General features: G+C 33.4%; 2 protein-coding genes across 2 annotated transcripts; one reads left to right on the top strand and one right to left on the bottom strand.

Moving 5' to 3' along the window:
• The first annotated feature begins 836 nt into the window (after positions 1-836).
• LOC138133160 (uncharacterized) lies at positions 837-20,821 on the top strand. Its single transcript, XM_069050958.1, has 14 exons — positions 837-1,508; positions 1,613-1,793; positions 1,855-1,969; positions 7,071-7,320; positions 10,354-10,506; positions 10,560-10,781; positions 10,834-11,007; positions 16,100-16,249; positions 16,306-16,492; positions 16,546-16,660; positions 16,714-16,963; positions 19,339-19,494; positions 19,547-19,768; positions 20,606-20,821. The coding sequence occupies exons 1-14, from the start codon at positions 1,353-1,355 to the stop codon at positions 20,819-20,821; spliced, it is 2,547 nt and encodes an 848-aa protein (XP_068907059.1). The 5' UTR covers positions 837-1,352.
• On the bottom strand, positions 7,314-7,904 carry LOC138133058 (uncharacterized; the record flags this gene model as incomplete). The annotated part of the gene is made up of 3 exons (XM_069050851.1): positions 7,314-7,479; positions 7,533-7,685; positions 7,737-7,904. Coding segments are annotated over 3 exons (474 nt in total), but the record flags the coding sequence as incomplete, so codon positions are not given.
• Positions 20,822-20,918: the final 97 nt, after the last annotated feature.

Below are 20,918 nucleotides of genomic sequence, written 5' to 3' on the forward strand. Positions count from 1 at the left end.
AAATTCATAATTAATTTAGTTTCTTAGTGATAATGAAAGTGTCTAGCTCATTATAAAGTTTAATCGTGGTACTTAACATTAATAGAACGAATTAATCACCTTAAAAAATAATTTCCAAGACTTTTTTGCCCTTAAGAGATTTGGAGAAAATAATTTACACCAAAACTTGTTAAAGGTTTGTTTCTATATTTGTTTGAAACCCGGTAATGAATATATCAACACAATTGCATGATTTTATAACAATTCGATACAAAGTTTTGATTTATAACACTTTACCCTATTATATAAAATTGAATTAGAATAATTACGTGGCACCTGTCCATAGAAAATTGTATTTCTTTTTTTCCAGGAAATTTCGTAATCGTACTTAATCTTTTTGTGTTTATTTGACTCTTTGCCTGTAAAATTGCATTGGAGCAATACTACCACCCTGTAACTTACTGTCTGATACAACAGGATTTTTATTTATGAGCAAGCTGGTGCAATGCATTTAAGGTAGCTTAAGAAGACTAAAATAAAAATTTTGTTAGTAGGGCTAATGCAGCATCGTTTCCGTAGAATTTCTAGAGGTGTTAGCAGAATGTAGATGAATTGTTAAATAACCGAAAAAATTATTTGTTGTTGGTGAATTGTTCACGAATCTAAACTAAATAAGACATTTTGTAGTCTAAGTTCAATATTGTTCCGCTTGAACTTGGCCGAATGCCAGACAGGTCGACCTTCAACAAGTTACCCAAAAGAAAGTCTTTCTAACTTTAAAAAACTTCCAACTGAACGAATTATATTTTGCAATATCAGCAAGGCTATTGAAGTTTGCTCAACCAGTCTTTAATTGCAAACCTTGAATAGATGAATGCATCATTTTAGAAATGCATTTAATATTTTTTAGTATAAGAAGTGCTAGTGCCAAATCAAGTTCTTGCACATTTTTTAGTGGTACCCACTCTACAAGCGTCCACCAATTTTCCTAAATTGCACCTCCTTGTAACACGCAATCTTACGCTACGACTGAAAAAATGTTATAACAATTGACAACAAGTTTAAAGTGGTTCATGGCTGGTAATCCCCGATCGGGGGTCAAAGTGGAAGTGCGATGAGACTTTTCATCGGTGCAGAGCGTTCCGCGGTAGTGACGTTGCAGAAAGCTGCAAGAAGTAAAACAAATCCACTGTCGCGATAGAAAGGGTTATTCGCGTAGGTATTTATTCATAATAATAGTTCAGTGAACTAGTGAAATTAAAAGAAATAATTATCTGCACGTCGGTCGTACCGAAGAAAGTGTATATCTTATAAAACATACAGAACCAAAAGTACCGCGCGAGCAGTTAAACGCTAGATAGCCTCTTGCAAAAATGTTGTGCCATAACGCGATCACATTTATCGTACTGGTGTGTCTCTTGCAAGCATCTTTCAGTGCCGACAATAACGTGTGTCCCACGTACCGTGATTATGTCACGATGAGGAACAACTCTAACTGTTGGTACAACTACGCCGCGGATCTTAAAGTGGTAAGTTTAGGCAGATTTGGATGTTGTCAGTCAAAGATCGCGCAGCTTTCGACGAACCAGCATTGACCCACATTATTAACCAGTTTTTGACTGTTGCGTAACAGCCAGAAATTATTCGAAGAGCGGGCTATCCGTTCATGGAGTACAAGGTACAGACCAAAGACGGGTACATCTTGTCGGTGTTTAGGATACCCAGCGTCCAGCAGAAGAAAGGGCCAGTTTTCATGCTCCACGGGGTCCAGAGCACTTCTGGAATTTTTGTCAGTCTGGGTCGAGATTCTCTTGGTAATTTGTCCCATTGAACCACATCGCAGGTTTCATGGACTAGTGCAATTATCTCTTCTAGCCTTTCTCCTTGCGGATGCGGGTTACGACGTTTGGTTGGGCAATTATCGTGGCACTGAATATTCCGAAGGCCACACGCATTTAAATGTAACGCAAAGGGATTACTGGAATTATGGGTATGTCCGCTTCTGACAGATTATTTCATTTTACACCTCATTACGCCCATGTTTGCTGACCTTCGATTCGTAAATCTGAACCACCTGCAAGGAAAAGCAAAAAGGAAGTTTGTTTGGGTTGTTCGTTGCGGCCAACCGCAAGCTAAGTCACTTTTCATTTATGCATTTTTTCAGAAAATTGTTGCATGTGTCATTATCTAGAAAATAAAATGACTTTTAAACTCGTAGAATTACATAATGCAATTGCAGAAAAAATCTGCGTAATTGAAATGAATTCACGAAGGTGTTTCACATTTGTAATTAGCTCAATTTATTAATTATTATTATCATTTGAGTTGCATCAGTAGCAAGGTGTGTTTGAGAGACACAGCTAAGAAATTTTTTTTACACTTACACCTTTCAGTGTCTTTATTTTCTATTTGAGTTTTAAAAAATTACTAAGTGCATAGATATATTTAAAAGAATACGCTCAATTTTCCATTGGCCACTCTGTATACAGTTGGTTGCAAAAAAAAACGGGAACTGTCTGAATAAAATTGACACATTTTTACAATTTTTTCATAGCGTGAAACCTTCTTACGAGAGGTTAGAATTATGGTTAAAATTCAATGCCATTTTAAAAAATTATTTGACAGGTATTGTCAAGCAGACAATTAATTGACAAATGGACAAAACCAAATTTACATTAGGAAAATTTTCATTTCCCGTTTTTTTTGCAACCAACTGTACCTATTACAATGTTACATGCATGTATATTGCGTTTAAAAAACGAAAGTGTATTTATTTCCGGCCTGAAAGTGGAGTTTATGTAAAATGCGAAAACACTAAATGCATTTACAATGCACGGTGCAAGTGCGCAGCGTTCAATATTTTTTCAGGAAAGTTTTACGCTCCTCTCTTATAACCACAATACTGACAATGAGAAATGTTTTTAAATATGTTTTTTGTCCCATAGTGTCATTTCTATTTGAACTGAGAGTGAGAGTGTCCTACTCCCGTTATTGTTCTTGAAATCTTAGTAAAATCGATCGTTTAATGATAGATAAATCAGGAATGTGCAGTCAGGCATGTCCTTTTCGACTTTCATAGACATCATGAATCTTTGAGCAATTACGGAGCAATGACTTCCGCCCTCGTTGCAAGCCACGATATAAACAAATTAAATTTATTCACATACCTTATGTAGTTTTATACCCTGGAGTGACGGCAGATTGGTAGTAAAATCATATTTAATAACAGTTTAAGTATTACTAGTACTAGTGATGATCATTATTTTTCACCAAGTGGGACAAAACCCGAGGAATTACTTAACGTGCATTAATTTATCTTTTAGCTATAAATTGTTAATATGCAGAGGCTTTTTAACTGCATGCATGCGTATGACGCAAGTCGTGTATATTTAGGGTGCTAGATTTAGATCCTTGACATCTTTCGAAAACATGCAAACAACAATAACGATAATAACTTCGAAACAAGGCTTGTTAATGATAGAATTAAATTAAAATAGTTGACTTCATTCCCAATGCTGTTTCAACAGAATTCGATAGAACTAAGATCTGCAGCGTTAGAATGCCTTAAAGGAATACTAACTTGGGAGTGAAGAATTTTTGCAAATATGTATGAAAATCATAATAAAATATTTATGTTTCAAAAAATGAACAAAGTGGATTTAAGCTGGATCAGATCATCACAATTGGTATTTTCACAATTATTATTTAACTATACAGGGTATTTCACGAATGATAATGAGCCCGACGGAATTGAAAATGCAACCCACAATAATAGGTACATTTGCAACGCCAACGTGGATATTTGTTTTTAATTTAAAAAACGTGAAACATAGTTAACTGTGCAGTTTCGTGAATTTTGACATAAATGTCATATTCGCTTGGTTAAATGAAATTGTGAAAAGTTTTTGGGAAAATGTTTATTGTCTGCATAAACGGGCAATGGCAGAGGCGTTTTTATTACATTCGCCTTAAATCAGGATCATGTCTCTTTTCTCATCGTTCGAATACATTTTTATCGTCGTATTTTAACTTTTTCTTAAATGTCAGTTGTCACAAATATAATTATTGGAAGCAGAGCTATCATGGATTAATAATTTCACAATACGATATTTAAATACACACGTTAGCGTTACAAATGTATTGTGGGTTGCATTTTCAATTCCTCCGGGCTCATTATCACTCGTGAAATACTCTGTTACTCTGTATAGTGTGGCGTACTCAAGATGAAGACAGCTGGATATTGTCGTTATCTGCACAGCTGTATAATATCATGAGTTGCATCTGAAGTAATGAATAATCTCCATAATTTATTTCTCGATGAAGGAATCGAAAAATGTATTAGAACGTTTTCTCATTTTGATTGTTTAAATAAGACAATTTAATTCATACACTAAAAATCCTATAAGCAGCGGTGTTTTTGTCGCTATGACAGCGAAAAAAGTTTGCTCTAACTTTTCCAGCGACAAAACGGAACCTAACTTTTGAAAGCGTCTGATTCTAGTAGGTCTGCATCATAGTGATTTAGGTATTCATTAAATTGTCTTACCGAATTACACTCAAGGTTTTTTTTGGGTCGAGTAAACTTGACATTTATAATTCGAGTTTTGTTGTCTGGTAATTGAACTCAAAAAACTGCTAGAAAAAATTATGAGTCCGTAGGACGAGTAATTTTTTCAGAGGCAGTTTTTTTCATTAAATTTCCACGAAAATCTCAAACTGTCTTCTTTTTAAGTGCAACATACTGTACATATAGTTAAAGTAAAAATATTATTTTTTCCCATACGAGAAAATAAATTCTAAATTTCCACCACCTGTTGAATTATGTTGGCAAAATAAAAATATTTCTAAGTTGGGGATTGTTATAACCAATGTTGGCAATATGCATAATTATTTTATAAACATGATTCGAAAACAACGTAATTTACTTGATGCTAAAATGAAAAAAAATGCTCTAGTAAAATGTTTCGAAGAAATAAAAAGGTTGACAGATTTTTTTCCTTAATTCTAAAATTTTGAGTTGCAAAAACGAAAATTCACAGACACAGAGACTGTTAACCTGACAAATACAACCTGACACATTTTTCACCAAACAGTGTTGCCAGTTGCATTTATAACAATTCTAACGTAGAATGCAGTGTTGGTGGCAATTTAGAATTACAATCTGCAACAACACATTAAAAGTGGCACTGATAGTGTCAAGTGTCAAGTTTTGTGGATCCGTTGCTTCCTAGATTTTATTTCTCAATATAAAACAATGTTATATAATACAGGGTCATTATAAATGATTGTCCCATCGCAGTTGACGTTGAAAACCCACACAAATTTTGAATGTGTCGCACCCTCGCAACGTTAGACCAACTAGTAGACAGATTTCCACTACCGCCAGTATCGCCACTTATCGGCGATACTAGTTTCACTCATGTTATGAGGCTTGCGGCACATTCAACTACGTCACCAACGCCAACTGCGATGGGACAATAATTTATAATGACCCTGTATATACGTGTTAATGTCTCTTTAAACCCACGTAAACTAAATTGTACATGGTGTACAGTAAAAAATGTCTTTGTGAAATGTACACTGAAATCGAGTTTACTTTTTTTTGTATTTCTGCACATCAAGAAAAATGAAACATTTCTTTCTTGTTTCCGTTACCACACTTATATATCCCATTAGCAAGTGATTTCTTCATTTCCTTCTTCCTAGATAAGATAATAAACATGAGCTCTATTCGGTCCCACCCTCCTCTTTCTCACTTCCATCTACATTCTCTTTTTGCTCTTATGTTTGAATCTTGTAACAAATATCTTTACTTACACTTTATTTAATTTAAAAAGAGACGGTTATTTTTCATTTATTCAAACGACCCAAATCTGCTGCATTTTCTTAGTTTTATATTCTTTCTATTTTATATTCTTTGCTTTTGAATTGTAAATTGTGTCTATTCTTTTTTTGAATCTGCTGACTCTCTATCAACTTTATAGACAACCCTTTTCATACAATACACTCTTGCTTCGATTTTGGCTTTACTCTCAAGTCTTGTTTAAATTCCTGTTATATATTGCTGTTTTTCCTCCTTCTCCCAAACATGTATTGCAAGTGAATGGACAAAAACAAATATTTTGCAGATCTTTAAAAAATCACCGCATATTAACTACATATTAATTTTAGACCACTACAACATATTGTCAACAAGTGGGCACAACACGCTCCACTTCCTTGCAAAACTTACTAAATTAAAATTCGGTGAACCAAACGTTCCATTGCAGTTTGCTCCACTAACTTCGATTACCGATATTTTGAAAGGAGATTACATTAATTGCATCGACTGCACCTGCTGCTTAACCCAAACGGAGCGACCATTTAACGCAATCGACCAATGCAATTTTAATTCTCTCCAAATGTCATGTGGAAGTTTCAATATTTCATGATTTTTCTCCACTTGTTGTTGCACGAGCGCGCGCAAAGAAAGTTTTTGTATGTAAAGCCTTGTCCACTCCCTGCTTAAGAACTAATCAGCGGATAAATGGTTTCGTTTTTTTCTACAACGAGATCTAACAGTGCAGACAATCAGATCAAATAGCTCGTTTGCTTGAAATGGCACAGCAATAATAGCAATAAAGGGAACATTGAAGTCATTGTTCTTCCGGTATGCCATATAAATTGCAGCCGGTCTACTTTCGACTCAATTGTAAAAATTCATTCTTAGATCGATGTTTTCAAGTGAATTTCCGTAACGAACCACATACTTACTTACTTTCTCCCTCCACGTGATGTAAAAAGGGAATTTTTGAAGCGACATCGATCGCCTTTCTTCGACTTGTTACTCTCATTACATCAGATTCAAATGCACCGGATTGTGCAAAGCGCAAATTAGACGGTTTCTAATACGACGTCCTGCAGGTCCAATTTCGATCGAAAACCAATTGCACAAAGTGTAATTTTGTAATCCGTAATGATTAAATGGACAGGTCCGGATTTTTCGCGAATTTAACGTTTACTCATTTTTGTTGTCCACTGTCTACTTTCTTGCATATTGCAATTCGGTAGCCTTGTTAGAAGTGAAACGTTTGAATGGCTCCATTTTCCAGAGTGGACGAAATCGCTTTGATCGACGTACCGACCATGCTGAATTTGGTCAGGTACAACACTTGGAAGAGAGGAAAAATTGTCTACATAGGACACTCTTTGGGGACCACGGCGGCGATGATGTACGCCTGCGAGTATCAAGAACATGCCAAAGAAACCATTAAATTGTTCATATTTATGTCCCCCGCTTACAAACTAAACAATATGAGGTCGCCTTATCGCATATTTTTGCCACTGATGAGGACAGCTTTGGTAAGTCTAGATTTTTTTCATTATGGAGAGCATCCAGTGTACTCGAGTCACAATTTTGTCGGCGTGGATGAAGGTCATGTCCAACAACCACTTACCCTCAGGGAAAAAAGGGGGAATAAAATCGGCGGTGGGTGCGATGTCGTTAATGTAGTAGGGACCCTTAAACATTTCGCTGCTTTATCGCATCTTAATTTTCTAACAGTGGTGTTTACCTTGGGGAATGGGCAACCTTTGAGATTGGAATCCTTGATCAGGTTAAGGGCGTCGAACTTGTTGGCCCTGTAGATGCTGCATATCCCTATCGAGAAATCGATTACGGTTCTCTTGTATTCATTACCCCTGAACTGTAAGGCGGCCACACTAATCTATAATCACCCCATGAATAAATAATCACAACGGGCTCAATCGCTTGTTACCCTCATGTCCTCGTCCGAGACTATATCGTACAATGTCGTGTAGGTCACGTTAAGGGCAGCCTTGGTTCTGCTCTTTTTGTAGAATTTGAAAGAAGTTACTTTTAAGTAACTGTCATCGTACTCCACCAGTTTGGCGAAATCGTTTTTCACAATAATATTCGCCTGAAATGAAAATGATCAAGCTTGGAATTAATTAATTCGAATTAGTCTAACCCTCACGAAGAAGTAGTTGCAATCTAAAATTAGTAAAATTAAGATTTGTATGAAAAGCTTCATTATATTTAGCACCGGTTTAAAATATATTGCAAGCTATAGCTAACATTACAATGGTCCACGCTTCACTAATTAAACATCAAGAGATCAGAGTTGATGGGTTTTTAATGTTGGATATTTGTTAATTAATCTTGATCTAAACACTGATTGCAGATAATTGTCACAACAATAACAGATTTGTATCAGGGATTTCATGCAAAAAACGTTTTCGGAGAATGGATTGTGGATATCAATGATAAAATTGTTTTTTCTACTTTGTGTTTATAATGGAGTTGTTGTGACATCGAAAACAGTTTTATAGTAGATCCTGTTATGGAACTATTTTTGATAAAATTTTAGTTCTTAAGAGTGGCAGCGTTTGCTTCATGCGTCAAATTACCAAACGCCAAACTAATAAACACCTGAACTTTTACTTGATTTGCAAAACGAAAACAACTCCAATGATAACTTAAACGAATCAAGTTCCTCACAAAAATGTAAATAAAATGAAAAATCTTACTATCTTGAAGCTGTACTACTATTGCACGTGCAAAACACAAATGACATCTGTCAACTGTCAAAGAACGCTCTATCTTCTTTCATCAAAAAGTCATAGCAAAATTGATGAACTTTTCATTTGAACACTCGTTACAATTATTTATTAGGTTAGTAAATACAAAAAAATCAGAAAATTCGAAATTCCAAATAAGAATAAAACAGAAATTTAATACGAGTTAATATAATTTTCGTGTTAATGATGATGATAATTAGTTAATATATTGTATTTTATCATTTTGTAATCAGAAATAAGCGAGATATGACACTTGAACAATGCTGAAAAAGGCAATTCAGAATACGATAAAATGTAGTCAGTTTTGATGAAATAAATACATATCTACTTAATAAAAAGTTACCGAAAACATTTTGAAAAATATAGAAGTGAAACTGTTTCATTAATTTAGAATTATGCCATAGAAGACTGAATCAAAAACACAAAATCATTTTTATGATAAATTACTTTACAATAAATCTATTAAACAATCTCAATTTTATACATTCCAAATTATGTATTGGGTGATTCAAAATGATTGTGGCCAAGTATGGCAACTATGTAGGAAAATTTATGTGGCAACTGTGTGGGTAGGGTAGATTTGACATTTGCTTGACAGTTCATAGTCGCGCAATTTTGTAAGTTGTCAAATCAATGTGTAATGGAATTGAAAAAATCAAATGCACGCTTATGAAATGTCATACAAATGTCAACTCTACCCCATTCACACAGTTGCCACGTAAATTTTCGTACATAGTTACCATACTTGGCCACAATCATTTTGAATCACCCAATACTTATTTACTTATTTTTTCAATTCTTCATCGCAGTTTATATGTTCGATTTTTTCTCATATGTTTACGACTCCCCTCACTTATTAATGATTCCTATTATTATTTTGAAGAATTTACTCTGTCTTTATTGGATTTTTAGTATATAATTCAAAATAATTTTCTTCCAAGGTACTCAACCTTTCAAGGCTGTGCATGAACTTGTTAATCAGATTATTGCAGTGTGCAAAGGCATACTTCAAATAAGCTTGCATATTTAAATACTAGTATATTATTCAACTCTGTGTGTAATCATGGTTATTATCCACGAGCATGACGTTTACGCACGAACCGTAAGCGAGTGCTGTAATCAGTCATGTAGCTAATAGCTATTACACGCGAGTAGAATTCGATACTTTTTCTGTGACCTTCGAATTTCATCATTTTCACTATCATTTTTTTCATTTTTTTATAATAAATTACCTATGTTGACTGACAGATTATGACATTTGAAAATATATAATTATAATATGTATATGAGTATATGAGTATTGTGTTGTATAATAACAACTTTAAAGTGTACGGGATGATTTGCACATGTAATTTTTTTTATGAGTCATCCCTCACTGCCGTGGGTAATGAATGTCATTAGTCATTACTTAACCCGTAAGAATATGTTATCTAATAGGAATCCAAAAAGATATTTTCGAAAAGAAAAAGATCACAATTAATATGTCTTAATGAGCATTAAGGGTACCTCCCTTAGATTTTCTAAAATAACAAATTTCGAATTTCCGAATTACATAGAGGTATATTTTATAAACTAAATAATCCACTTCGTGATTTTATTAAACAATACGATCTTGAGAAAAATCGAAATTTCTTCAGCACGAGAGCATTGCAATAAATCTTAATCGTAATTAAATTAGTGACACGCGCTGCTGGAATTACACGTATCTAAACGCGCTAATGGCGTAAGAAGTAAATTAACGGTTGAATTGTTAAAGAAACGCAAGCACACCTTACAAATGAATAACTTTTTCAGTCCCTTTCCAATAACCTGAATGTAGTGCAAGTAGTTTCTAGAGGATACTCGAGGAGGCTGACAAGACCCACGTGTCTAGCTTCACCATATCTAATGCTCTTATGTCTAAGCGCAGTGAATCTTTTTTTGGGACCGTTCACTCAAATATCTCCGGTAAGTATCGGCGAGAATCGACCTTTTCTCATTAAGTATCGCTTGGTTCGCAGGAGACAATCCCAGTATTTTTCAATCAGCTACCAGGCGGTACTTCCCTAAAAACTATGACCTACTTGCAAGACGCTGTCAGAGGTCGATTTCAAAAATTCGACTACGGGGGCAGAAATATGTTTATGTATGGCAATTCTACTCCGCCAGAATACAATATTAGCAGGATCGAGGTTCCCGTTTTTATATTTTATGCATCACACGACTGGGCTACCACCAAACCTGTAAGAAACCGCTCCCGGTGATGCCTTCTGGTTCAGCTTGACTCGGTTTCAGGATTCGCTCAATTTGTACAAGAGCTTGCAGCCCGCTTACAAATTTGGGATTTACGAAGTCTCGAATTTGAGGTTCAACCATTTCGATTTCCTCTTCGGCAAAAATGCGAAGAGCTTGGTCTACGACAAGTTGCTTCAAGTCATGGAGAATTTCCCCGATAAGGTGCCGCTCCGATAATATTATTTTAGTTTCATAAGATTTATTGTACTGCTCATTTTTATGTAAATATGAAGTAAATAAATGTTTTTATTCGTTGTGTTGTCGATTCATTGGAATATTAAATAATAATAACTTAATCACTTTAATTTTCAAATGTCAAGTTTTTAACCTTGTCTCTTTGAATATTTTATGTAATAATTTATAAAAACAATTGGTGTATCTTGTTTTTCCCACTGACTTTCTCTGTCGAGAAAATATCTATTTGTTAACGGACTTTTATTTTCAAGACAAGAGCAAAATTATTGCAGATATGTACCTATTAAGTAATAATTATTGTTCGCTGAGTAATATTAAAACATTTCTGTGTTTCATTTTACCACACAATTTTTCGTAACTAATAAACAAACAAGTATACTGATATACAGTGTGGAATAAAATGATTTACATCTATAATTGATTTCATATAAATGTTCATCAAGTGAGCTGTGCATTTGTAAAATCACCTTTAATTTAGTTACATTACAAAAGTCACATTTATGAAGGTCATGTCCAATAAATCTTTACTTGGTAAAAATACAAAGACAAAAACAAATAAAAATTACTTTAATTTAATCAGTAAAAAGACGTAACATTGCTTTTGAAATCAGCAATGTTAAAATGGACAAAAACTAAAAAATTAGTCAAATCGGATTCGCGCAGAGCAAGCAACTTTGAAAGTTAAAGTCACTAGCTTTAGCTTTACTACCAACAGAAAATCAGATTTTCATGGCTTGCTTAGATGCACATTTATATGAAATTGAGTATAGTTACCTTTGCATTACCCTTGTAAAAATACGAAATGCCGCTCTACAAAAAAAAAGGAAGCCTAACCTCAAAATATTCCAAAATTCCAAATGTGATTTATTGCGAAGGGATGATATGAATGCAAAGTAGAGATTGAAATTAAAAAGGAGCTAACAAGAGCAAGTCACAGCTAGTGTTGAAAGTGGCCACCAACGTTTGTTAATTCAATTTAGTAAATTGTTACAATTGTCAATTCGATTGATGACATTTATTGACAGAACTAATAGTTCGGCACTTCAAAAAAAAAGTAGAGCGGTACAGGAAAATTTACATGTGCAAAAATTCCAAAGGTAACTAGATGTAAATCATTTTATTCCACACTGTATTTAATTATGTATTATAATTTACAAAAAAATTGTATTAAATAATATAATAGTAAATTATCTGCAATTACAATATTTAATTTAAAATATGTATTATTATTGCTAATAGTATTCATGATAGTTATTAAACATCAGATAATTCTTTTTAATTCATTAAATTAATTAAAAAATGGAAATACAAGATAAAAGAAGCAATTGATTTAATTACTACTACACAACACAGGAAATGAAAATATTCCATATTAAACATTTTTTATGTTAATAAAGATAAAACATAAAGAGCAAGAGTAATGTTACTATAAAAAATTTAAAAAGCTCATAGTTTTTCTTAAATTTTGTTTATCGTTGAAATAAATATTAAAAACATTTCAGTTATGAAATATTTTTTAATGATAAGTTCACTAAGCAATAAGAAGTAGTAGTAATTAACTTTCGAATTGTTATAGAACGAAGAAAAATTGAGATAGCGAAAGAGAATAAAAGTAATACTATACAGGGTGTCTCAAAATTCGCGAATTCCGAATTCAGAGTGTTGTAAGGGATCATTTCAGTAGTCCAAATATTGAAATAAAAAAAAAATCGGGACTCCCCCCACAAAGATACATTGGTCTGAAGGTGCACTCTTTGAAGTGCGTTTTCTTCAAATACAGACTGAAAAGTTCAGTGTTTATTATTATTTATGGTATAGATGATTGTGGAAAATAATAACGTAAAACAATTTTTGAAGAATAGGTTTACTTTAGAGTAAAAAAATCTTAAATTTTTGCAATGATATGAAGGCTGCTCTGTATTGACCAAAATTAAAGTGATTATATCTTCTTCAGGAAGAGCGAATTTTTATTTCTAAATATTTTTCGAACTCCACTGGGTCCTTCCTACCATGCTCTGAATTCGGAATTCGCGAATTTTGAAACATCCTGTATTACATATAACATGTGTTCATTTGAAAAGTTCATCGAGTTAGCTTTCACTTTATTTTTTAAAAGACAACAACGTCATAAATTAAGTTGGTTAGACAAAGATCAAAGCCAATTTGATGAACTTTTCAATTGAACATCTGTTATAACATTGTTTTATATTGAAAAATAAAATCTAGTAAGTAACAGATCTACAAAACTTGAAAAAACAAGATGCTTTGAGAATACTGAAAGACAAAGGTTAAATATTTTGCTAATAATTACGTGAAACAACTGATTATGAGATGTTTATTTTCTCCAAGAGCATTCCGTAGTGTTAGTTTTTGAACAGTGGAAGAAATATTGCTAAGTAATGTCGTCTATAAAAATAAAAATGAAAAGAATTAGAACTGTTTCAGGAGTATTTGCTCAACATGTGTCTTTCGTTGGGAAAACAAAAAAAAGAGATGGTAAAGAAAAAAAAGCTGAGTTTTAGGAAAAGAAAAGCTTTCGGAAGAAATTGAAATAGCTGAAGTATCGAGGTACTGTCAAGTGTGATATTTAAAAAATATCAAGAACTGTAAATAACTAAATGAAAATAGTAATTAACCTTAAAAAAACTGTTATAAAAGTAAGTGAAAAAATGTCAGTTAGAAATATCGAGTGAGAGAAAGAACATAAAAATTATTTGTCGATATGTAGGTATTCTAGAATGTCTGAAGGTTATAGAATTTCTCAACTTTGTTCAAATCGAGGTAGAAAGTGAATGAAAACTGAAAACAACAAGTTATGTACTTTACAAAATGAATTTAATTTGGCAAAACTACTATGGATAATATCGATTCTGAATAAATTTGTGGTCAAGCAGGCCGTGGTTTTTTCTCTCTTTGCCAAACGTAGGTCGTCTTTTTAGTTGACAAATTCTTCATATGTGTAACTTCATCTGATCATATCTTCATTTGTTATTGAACTTTTCGGTTCCTTTTATATTTTCTTGAATACACGTTACTACCAGTAAATTTATTGACATAAATTTGTCAATTGATTTTACTTACATTCTCTTCTTGTAATAAAATTATCCCAAAAAGAGATGAAGCACAGTTACTTTACAATATATCGGTGTCACAGAAAAAGTTCAGATGGATTTATCTCTGATGTTTTAAACGTCACAAATTCGAAATTTCAGGATGTTCCTCAGATGTACTTTAATATAGTTACGTTATTACTTTGCCCCAAACTACCTTTGGTAGTACGTTTGTCCAAAAAAAGTTGATTACAAAGAAGAAGTTTTATTTGACTTTGAAGTTTAAAAAATTTGAATACCTTATCGATTTTAGAAAATCAAGCTCACCTTAACTTAATTAAAATTACAACCTCTATTACCTAATTGTTTTGTAATTGTAACAAAAGCCTTGTTATATTTTTAACTGTTACTCTTTTCTTTAACTGTTTATTAATTTACTTTTATTGCTCTAAGTAGACAAACTTCATTTCAAAAGTCTATAAAAATATTCCCTTTTCCAAACTTCCTGTACCGGGTGAGTCAAGTTTTACCGCCCACTCGATAAATTAGGGTTACGTTTCCCTTGATATAAGGCTTCGAATGACTGAAATCAATTTTCTCGCATCACTTCATTCAGAGCCATAAAATTAAAAAAATGATTTTGAGCAAAAAAAATTTTTCCCGTACACGCTCATAATTCAAAATTAATTCAAAGAACATATTTATGAAATTCGCATTAAAATAAAATGATTAGTTTTTGAATTATTCCTATTTTAACATTAACAGTGAAAAATAATCAAGATTTACAACTACAGTGTCATAAATAAATACGTCATTGTTCGTAAAGAGGCAACACACATCTGAAAATTGCCTATCCAGACCTAACCTCCACAATCTACGCATGACATGGTTACTTTATCAGTCCGTATTGGCGACATACACAGCTAAAATATTATTGAAGTAAAAATCACACTTTAGGTTATGTCACCCTATGCACTGACTCACATCCTGAAATGTAAAATTTTTATCGTTGAAAACTGTAGAGATAAACCCATTACAACTTTTCTCCTGGACACCCGGTATACATTTTACTTTGTATATTTTTTTAACAATATATTAATAACTCACATTTTCAATTGAATATAAATTTTAAGCAACTTTACATTCTTCACCATGCTTTCAGTCTTATCTGAATGTTGACAACACAACAATTAACAATTTACATTAAAAAGTATAAAGTTTAATAGACACGCTTGTGTTTAATTGGTTAATGCATAATGCATTTTCATTTGTATGTAATATTGACAGTTTAATGTACTTTAATTTGGAAAGATATAGATAGTGCTCGGATAAAATAAAGCAAAAAAAAACACAATCACAAAACACGAATCGGTTAAAATTGATGAACCAATAAATGAATCAGAATTGCAATGAACGAAAATTAAAAATAATTCTGATCATGTTTGTAGTTATTTCCATTTTTCTAGTTTTCATCCACTGATCAAGACTCTAAACCAGTTTTACTATTTTCATTAATACATTTTAAAGACAAAATTCACGGTTTTGTCATTCAGTGTATAAACATTTCAGCAAATTGTAACGTGATTACTTCAGTTTCGTTTTTTTTTTTTCAGTTTTAGTAGCACTTTGAATAGTACACCAATCGAAATTATTTTAGAAATTTTGAAAAAAATTGCAATTGTAATTTCATACATTTCTGTTTTATGCACGACTATTTATTTCACTGTCGTGGCGGTACTTGCCGTTCGAATCAATCATCGGAAAAGACTTCAAGGATATTTCCGCAGGTACGATATAAATATTACCATAAATTTACCAGAATATTATGTATTACTCATTATTTGTGCGCATACAATTGAATGTAAATGAAATGAATTGGACAGTAAAGTAAAGGGTGTAGTACTCTCTCTAACTAAATTTGTTTTCCTACTTATCCTGGTTAATATTCATTATGTCAAGGTCCAATACGAGCTTATAAATACCTCAGAAAATAATTTGCCAGTAAAGTGCAATGAAACTGATACAACATGTTCCTAGTGTTAGTGCTTCTAGGGTGCCTTGTTCAAAACAGTTTTGGTGAAGATAACAACGTATGTCCGACTTTTGAGGACTATTACACCGTGAAGAATAACTCGAACTGTTGGTACGATTTTTCCGCAGATTACGATGTAGTAAGTAATTTTCAAAAAAGTTGTTCTTTTCAATAAACATTGTTTTTTCATTATAGCCTAGCGTAATAAGACTTAACGGTTACCCAGTAATAGAATACAAAGTTCCTACTAAAGATGGCTACATTTTGACCATGTACAGAATACCCACCAAAAATCCGAACGCGTTGAAATTTCCTGTTTATCTTCAACACGGTTTAGTCGCCACTTGTGCCTATTTCATAGCGCTGAAGAAAAATTCTCTGGGTAAAGTCATCATACTGATTGTACGATCAAAATCCCTAAATTGTAAATTTTAGCTTTTGTATTAGCCGATGCCGGTTACGACGTCTGGCTCGGTAATTACCGAGGGACAGAATATTCAGAAGGACACATAAATATGACAGTATTCGATAATGAATATTGGGAACACAGGTATTATATTTGACGGTTTCTTGTTCCTTGTACAGACTGTGAAAAGTTTTCAGCATGGACGAAATTGTTGCGTACGATTTTCCAGCAATGTTCGGTACGATTCTGGCTAATACTGATCCTAATGGGAAAATTATTTATATAGGACATTCTCTTGGGACCACGTTATCCTTAATGTATGCTGCTGAGTTTCCCGAAATCGCCAGGAACACGTTGAAGTTGATGATTTTAATTTCGCCGGCTTATACCCTGACTAATATGAAGTCGCCCTACAGGCTGGCAGCACCTTTTGGCTCAGCTATAATAGTAAGTTTTATACATTTTTTAATTTTATTCACACATAACTTCCTATTGCCAAAACAAATTTTCCACTAATTTTAATCTCAATTAATCGTCAATCGGAAACAATCTATGTATAATTCATAAGTGAATGTTTATATGTTGTCAAGTACAGGTCAATGTAACATATACATATATGCATATTTATCAAAGAAGAAATGTATAAGACGCCATCACCAGGATATCTACTTAACATAAAAAGAGCGTTTTTTCCAACATCCCTTATGAAAATGATACTTTCATCACTCAATTTAGTGAGGAAAATAGGCGTTTGCATCACTAGTGAGGAAAATGAAGAAAGTAAACTCACTAGTGAGGAAAATGTATTTAACAATCTACTATAGTTTGTCCAGCGAGAGATTGGTTGAAATGAAAATCACTAAATTCTACGTAGAGAAAGTGGTACCTAGCGCATGTAAAATGTGAAATATATCCTTCAAACAGTAACATTTTTGTCCTGAAATTATGCTCTAATCAATGTATTCTAGTGCATTTTGTAGTGTTGGGTTAATTTAATACAATTTAAAATCTCCCAATCTCTCGCTGGACGAAGTATACCTACTTATTAATATAAAAAATTTAAAATACTGTTATTTGCATTATTAATTGAAACTCCAGATCCGGAAGATTAAAAAAATAGGGGAGTAAAATAATTATAAAGAAATTTAAAATTTAAAAAAAAAAAACACAATTCGTGATCAAAGTGCGATTTTTCAACACGCATTACTATCCTCCCTCGCTGGCGCTCGTGAGTATATCATGTATTGCTCGTTGAAAAATCAGGCATTTTCATCACTTATAGTGTAATATACTATTTTTGCAACATCGCTTACGAAAATGATACTTTCATCACTCAATTTAGTGAGAAAAATAGGCGTTTGCATCACTAGTGAGGAAAATGGAGAAAGTAAACTCACTAGTGAGGAAAATGAATTATACAGTCTTTCGAACCTGTCGTTGTGACTAGTGAAACGAAAAAGACTTCATTGATTCAAAAAGGTTTTTCTTCAAATTTCTTCAATAAGAACATTGCAATACACTGTACAGCAACATTGTTACAATAGAAACTGATTGAAGTTTTTTTTTATTATTTAAAAGTCCTGATTTGGTCAAATTGGTCCATAATCATAGAAGCCCGCAAGAGATTCGATAAGATTATTGCACACAAAACAAAATAAAATTCATCCAACAAATTTTGAGTTCTTTTATTTTTCTTGTATCTTTCCCTTGAAAGTGGCGGTGAAACAATTTTTACGACGTTTACCGTTTCTTTATTAAAGGAAGGCGTACGGTTATCTTGGAAAGACGTATGATTATTGCAGGAAAGCTAATAATTTTTGCAGGAGGAGACATGTTTCTCGACTAATTAGAAAGTGATTGGGTGTCATTAAAAAAATGCTTAAATATTATTAATACATATCGATTATCAGACAGGTGTGTACAATAATCTTGAAAAAAATGCGAAATGTTAAGAAGACGCTTTACTCTTACAGTTCAGATTAATATTTCTCAGGACAAAAAAAGAGAAAAATCAAAAATTATCAACTACAATTCTGAAAACTTAAATTTACAAAGAGAAATATCCAACGGTACTTACCTATTATTTTTAAGAAATATCTTGACTCACCTTGCATATTACGGTTATTTAACAGCCTCGTTATCAAAAATAAATTATTTTAACTGTCAATTCAAATTAGATATACATACATATGTAAAAAACTGAATGGATCGTGCTGCTCTAAAACTTAATCGAATCAATATTTTCTTAGATATTTATTAATGCATGCCTATTCAACTATCGTAACTTGTATAAGAAAACTACCCTTGTCGATACTTTGTCCTTAAATTAATAAATAACCTGACCTCAATATTTTTTCCGAGACATTCCTCACACGTAAACCCTCAAGCTGCAAATTACAGCATTACCCATGAAATATTCACTTTACAAAATCCTTGAACCTTCCTGCTGATTGTACCATTTACACTAGACAGCTGTTACATGACGTACCTCATTTTTATCAAATGCATAAACATAATCGAAAATTACCTTAGATTTCCACCACTCACCTTCACAAATACCAGTAGCAGACAGTTTGCCACTAATTGGTAATAATGCATGTGATTTATTATAAAACCACAACGTAAGCGGATTCAATTCTTAAACCGACGCTCCTTGGTACAAAAGAATCTCTGCTTTACGCACGTTAATTTTTCTGACATTGAATTAACCACAGCGTTCCGTATACTTTGGCACGAACAATCCGTCCGTGAATATGCGTAATATGCAAACTTGGGCTAATTAATCCCTAATTGCACGCGATAACGCATTTGCATAATTCCAGAACATCGTCCGGGGCCTGGAAATGTACCGGATTGTTTCCCAAGCAGAGCCATTAAAAAGAGCCGTTCGTACGGTTTGCTTGGAGTCACCGCCCCTGATGCAGTTCTGCTTGCAGCTGTACAATCTATTTTATGGAGCACATACTCAGCTGAGTCCTGTAAGGAGCTGACTTCTCGTTAAGAGCTGCCGTACAAGATTTGTAATTGCAGGAGATCATTCCAGTGTACTTTAATCAGCTACCGGGTGGAACGGCTTTGAGGATATTGAACCACGCGGCAGATTTGGTCTTGGGCAATTTTCGGAAATATAATTTTGTCGACGATAATTTCCGCTATTACGGCACGTCGACGCCGCCGATCTACGACATCAAGAAGATTCAGGTTCCGGTTTATTTGGTGTACAGCACGCAGGATTGGGCCACAACAGAACCGGTGAGTTCAAAATTCAAAAATTTTGAAAAATTGACGTGGTACTCCATAGGGAAAAGAAATGAAGATATAAGCGTTAAATCGTAATTGAAACACTGTTATACAAAAATACAAAAATCTTAAGCTGTTTTTCAAAAAAAATATTACATAGGAAAAAAAATAAAAACATTTTCAGATTTTTGTAAATCATTCACAAGTTCCTTGTTTTAAATTGATTTTGCTTCTTTGTGTTCTTGCATATTTTGCGCAAGCATTTTATTAAGCTTGATCCGGCATGGCCTTCAGGATGTCTTAATTAACTTAGTGCAGACACGCTACAGAAATATTGTAGCAGAAAAAATAATGTCCTTGATTATTCTGCACACACGACAGTTGCTGATTTGTAGTATTATTTTCATTATTTAACACGTGCTATACTATTTATCTCCTAGGAACTGACATGCAGCCATGATTAATAACTATCAATTGCAATTATTTAACAGTTGTCGGTGCTTTTGTTCGTAGAAAGTAATATGAAGTGGTTATGTGTACCAGTAAACAACACCCAAGTATTTACATAATTATAAAATAGTTATTTGTGTATCATGGCCAAAAAGTGCATCTTTTTCGTCCGAGTCTGAGTTTTCTGGCCGAGGCGCAGCCGAGCTGTGTTAGCAAAGATACGAGAAATCTAACACTGGCAAAGTCATAGCTAGGGAATTGTTGATCGCACCGTATAATCAAGTTTAATTTTAGGCTAGCAATGCTATTATACACTTCGAAAGGAAATGTCAAATTATAAACGACAGTAGATTTAAAGATAGTTATAGCTTATTAGATTATTGATGAATAATTTTTCAGGACGCCCTTAACCTTTGGCACCAACTGCCCGAAGAGGTAAGACTCGGCATGAGACGTGTGGACGTCCCCAACTTCAACCACATCGACTTCGTCTACGGAAGACACGCGAGGGAAATCGTTTATGATGATTTAGTCCAAGTCTTAAATAAATTTGTTAACAGTTATCCGTTTGTTATTTCCAAGTCACTCTGTAAACCGCAATTCGGCCCGAGGTAAGTAATGGAGCAAAAATTATTTGTGAAACAAATCACCGTCGAAAAGAACCGCGAACTGCCGTTGGTACCCTCTATTTACGAAGACAAACAATGACGCA

The sequence above is a fragment of the Tenebrio molitor genome, chromosome 6, assembly GCF_963966145.1.
Source record: "Tenebrio molitor chromosome 6, icTenMoli1.1, whole genome shotgun sequence".
Lineage (NCBI taxonomy): Eukaryota > Metazoa > Arthropoda > Insecta > Coleoptera > Tenebrionidae > Tenebrio > Tenebrio molitor.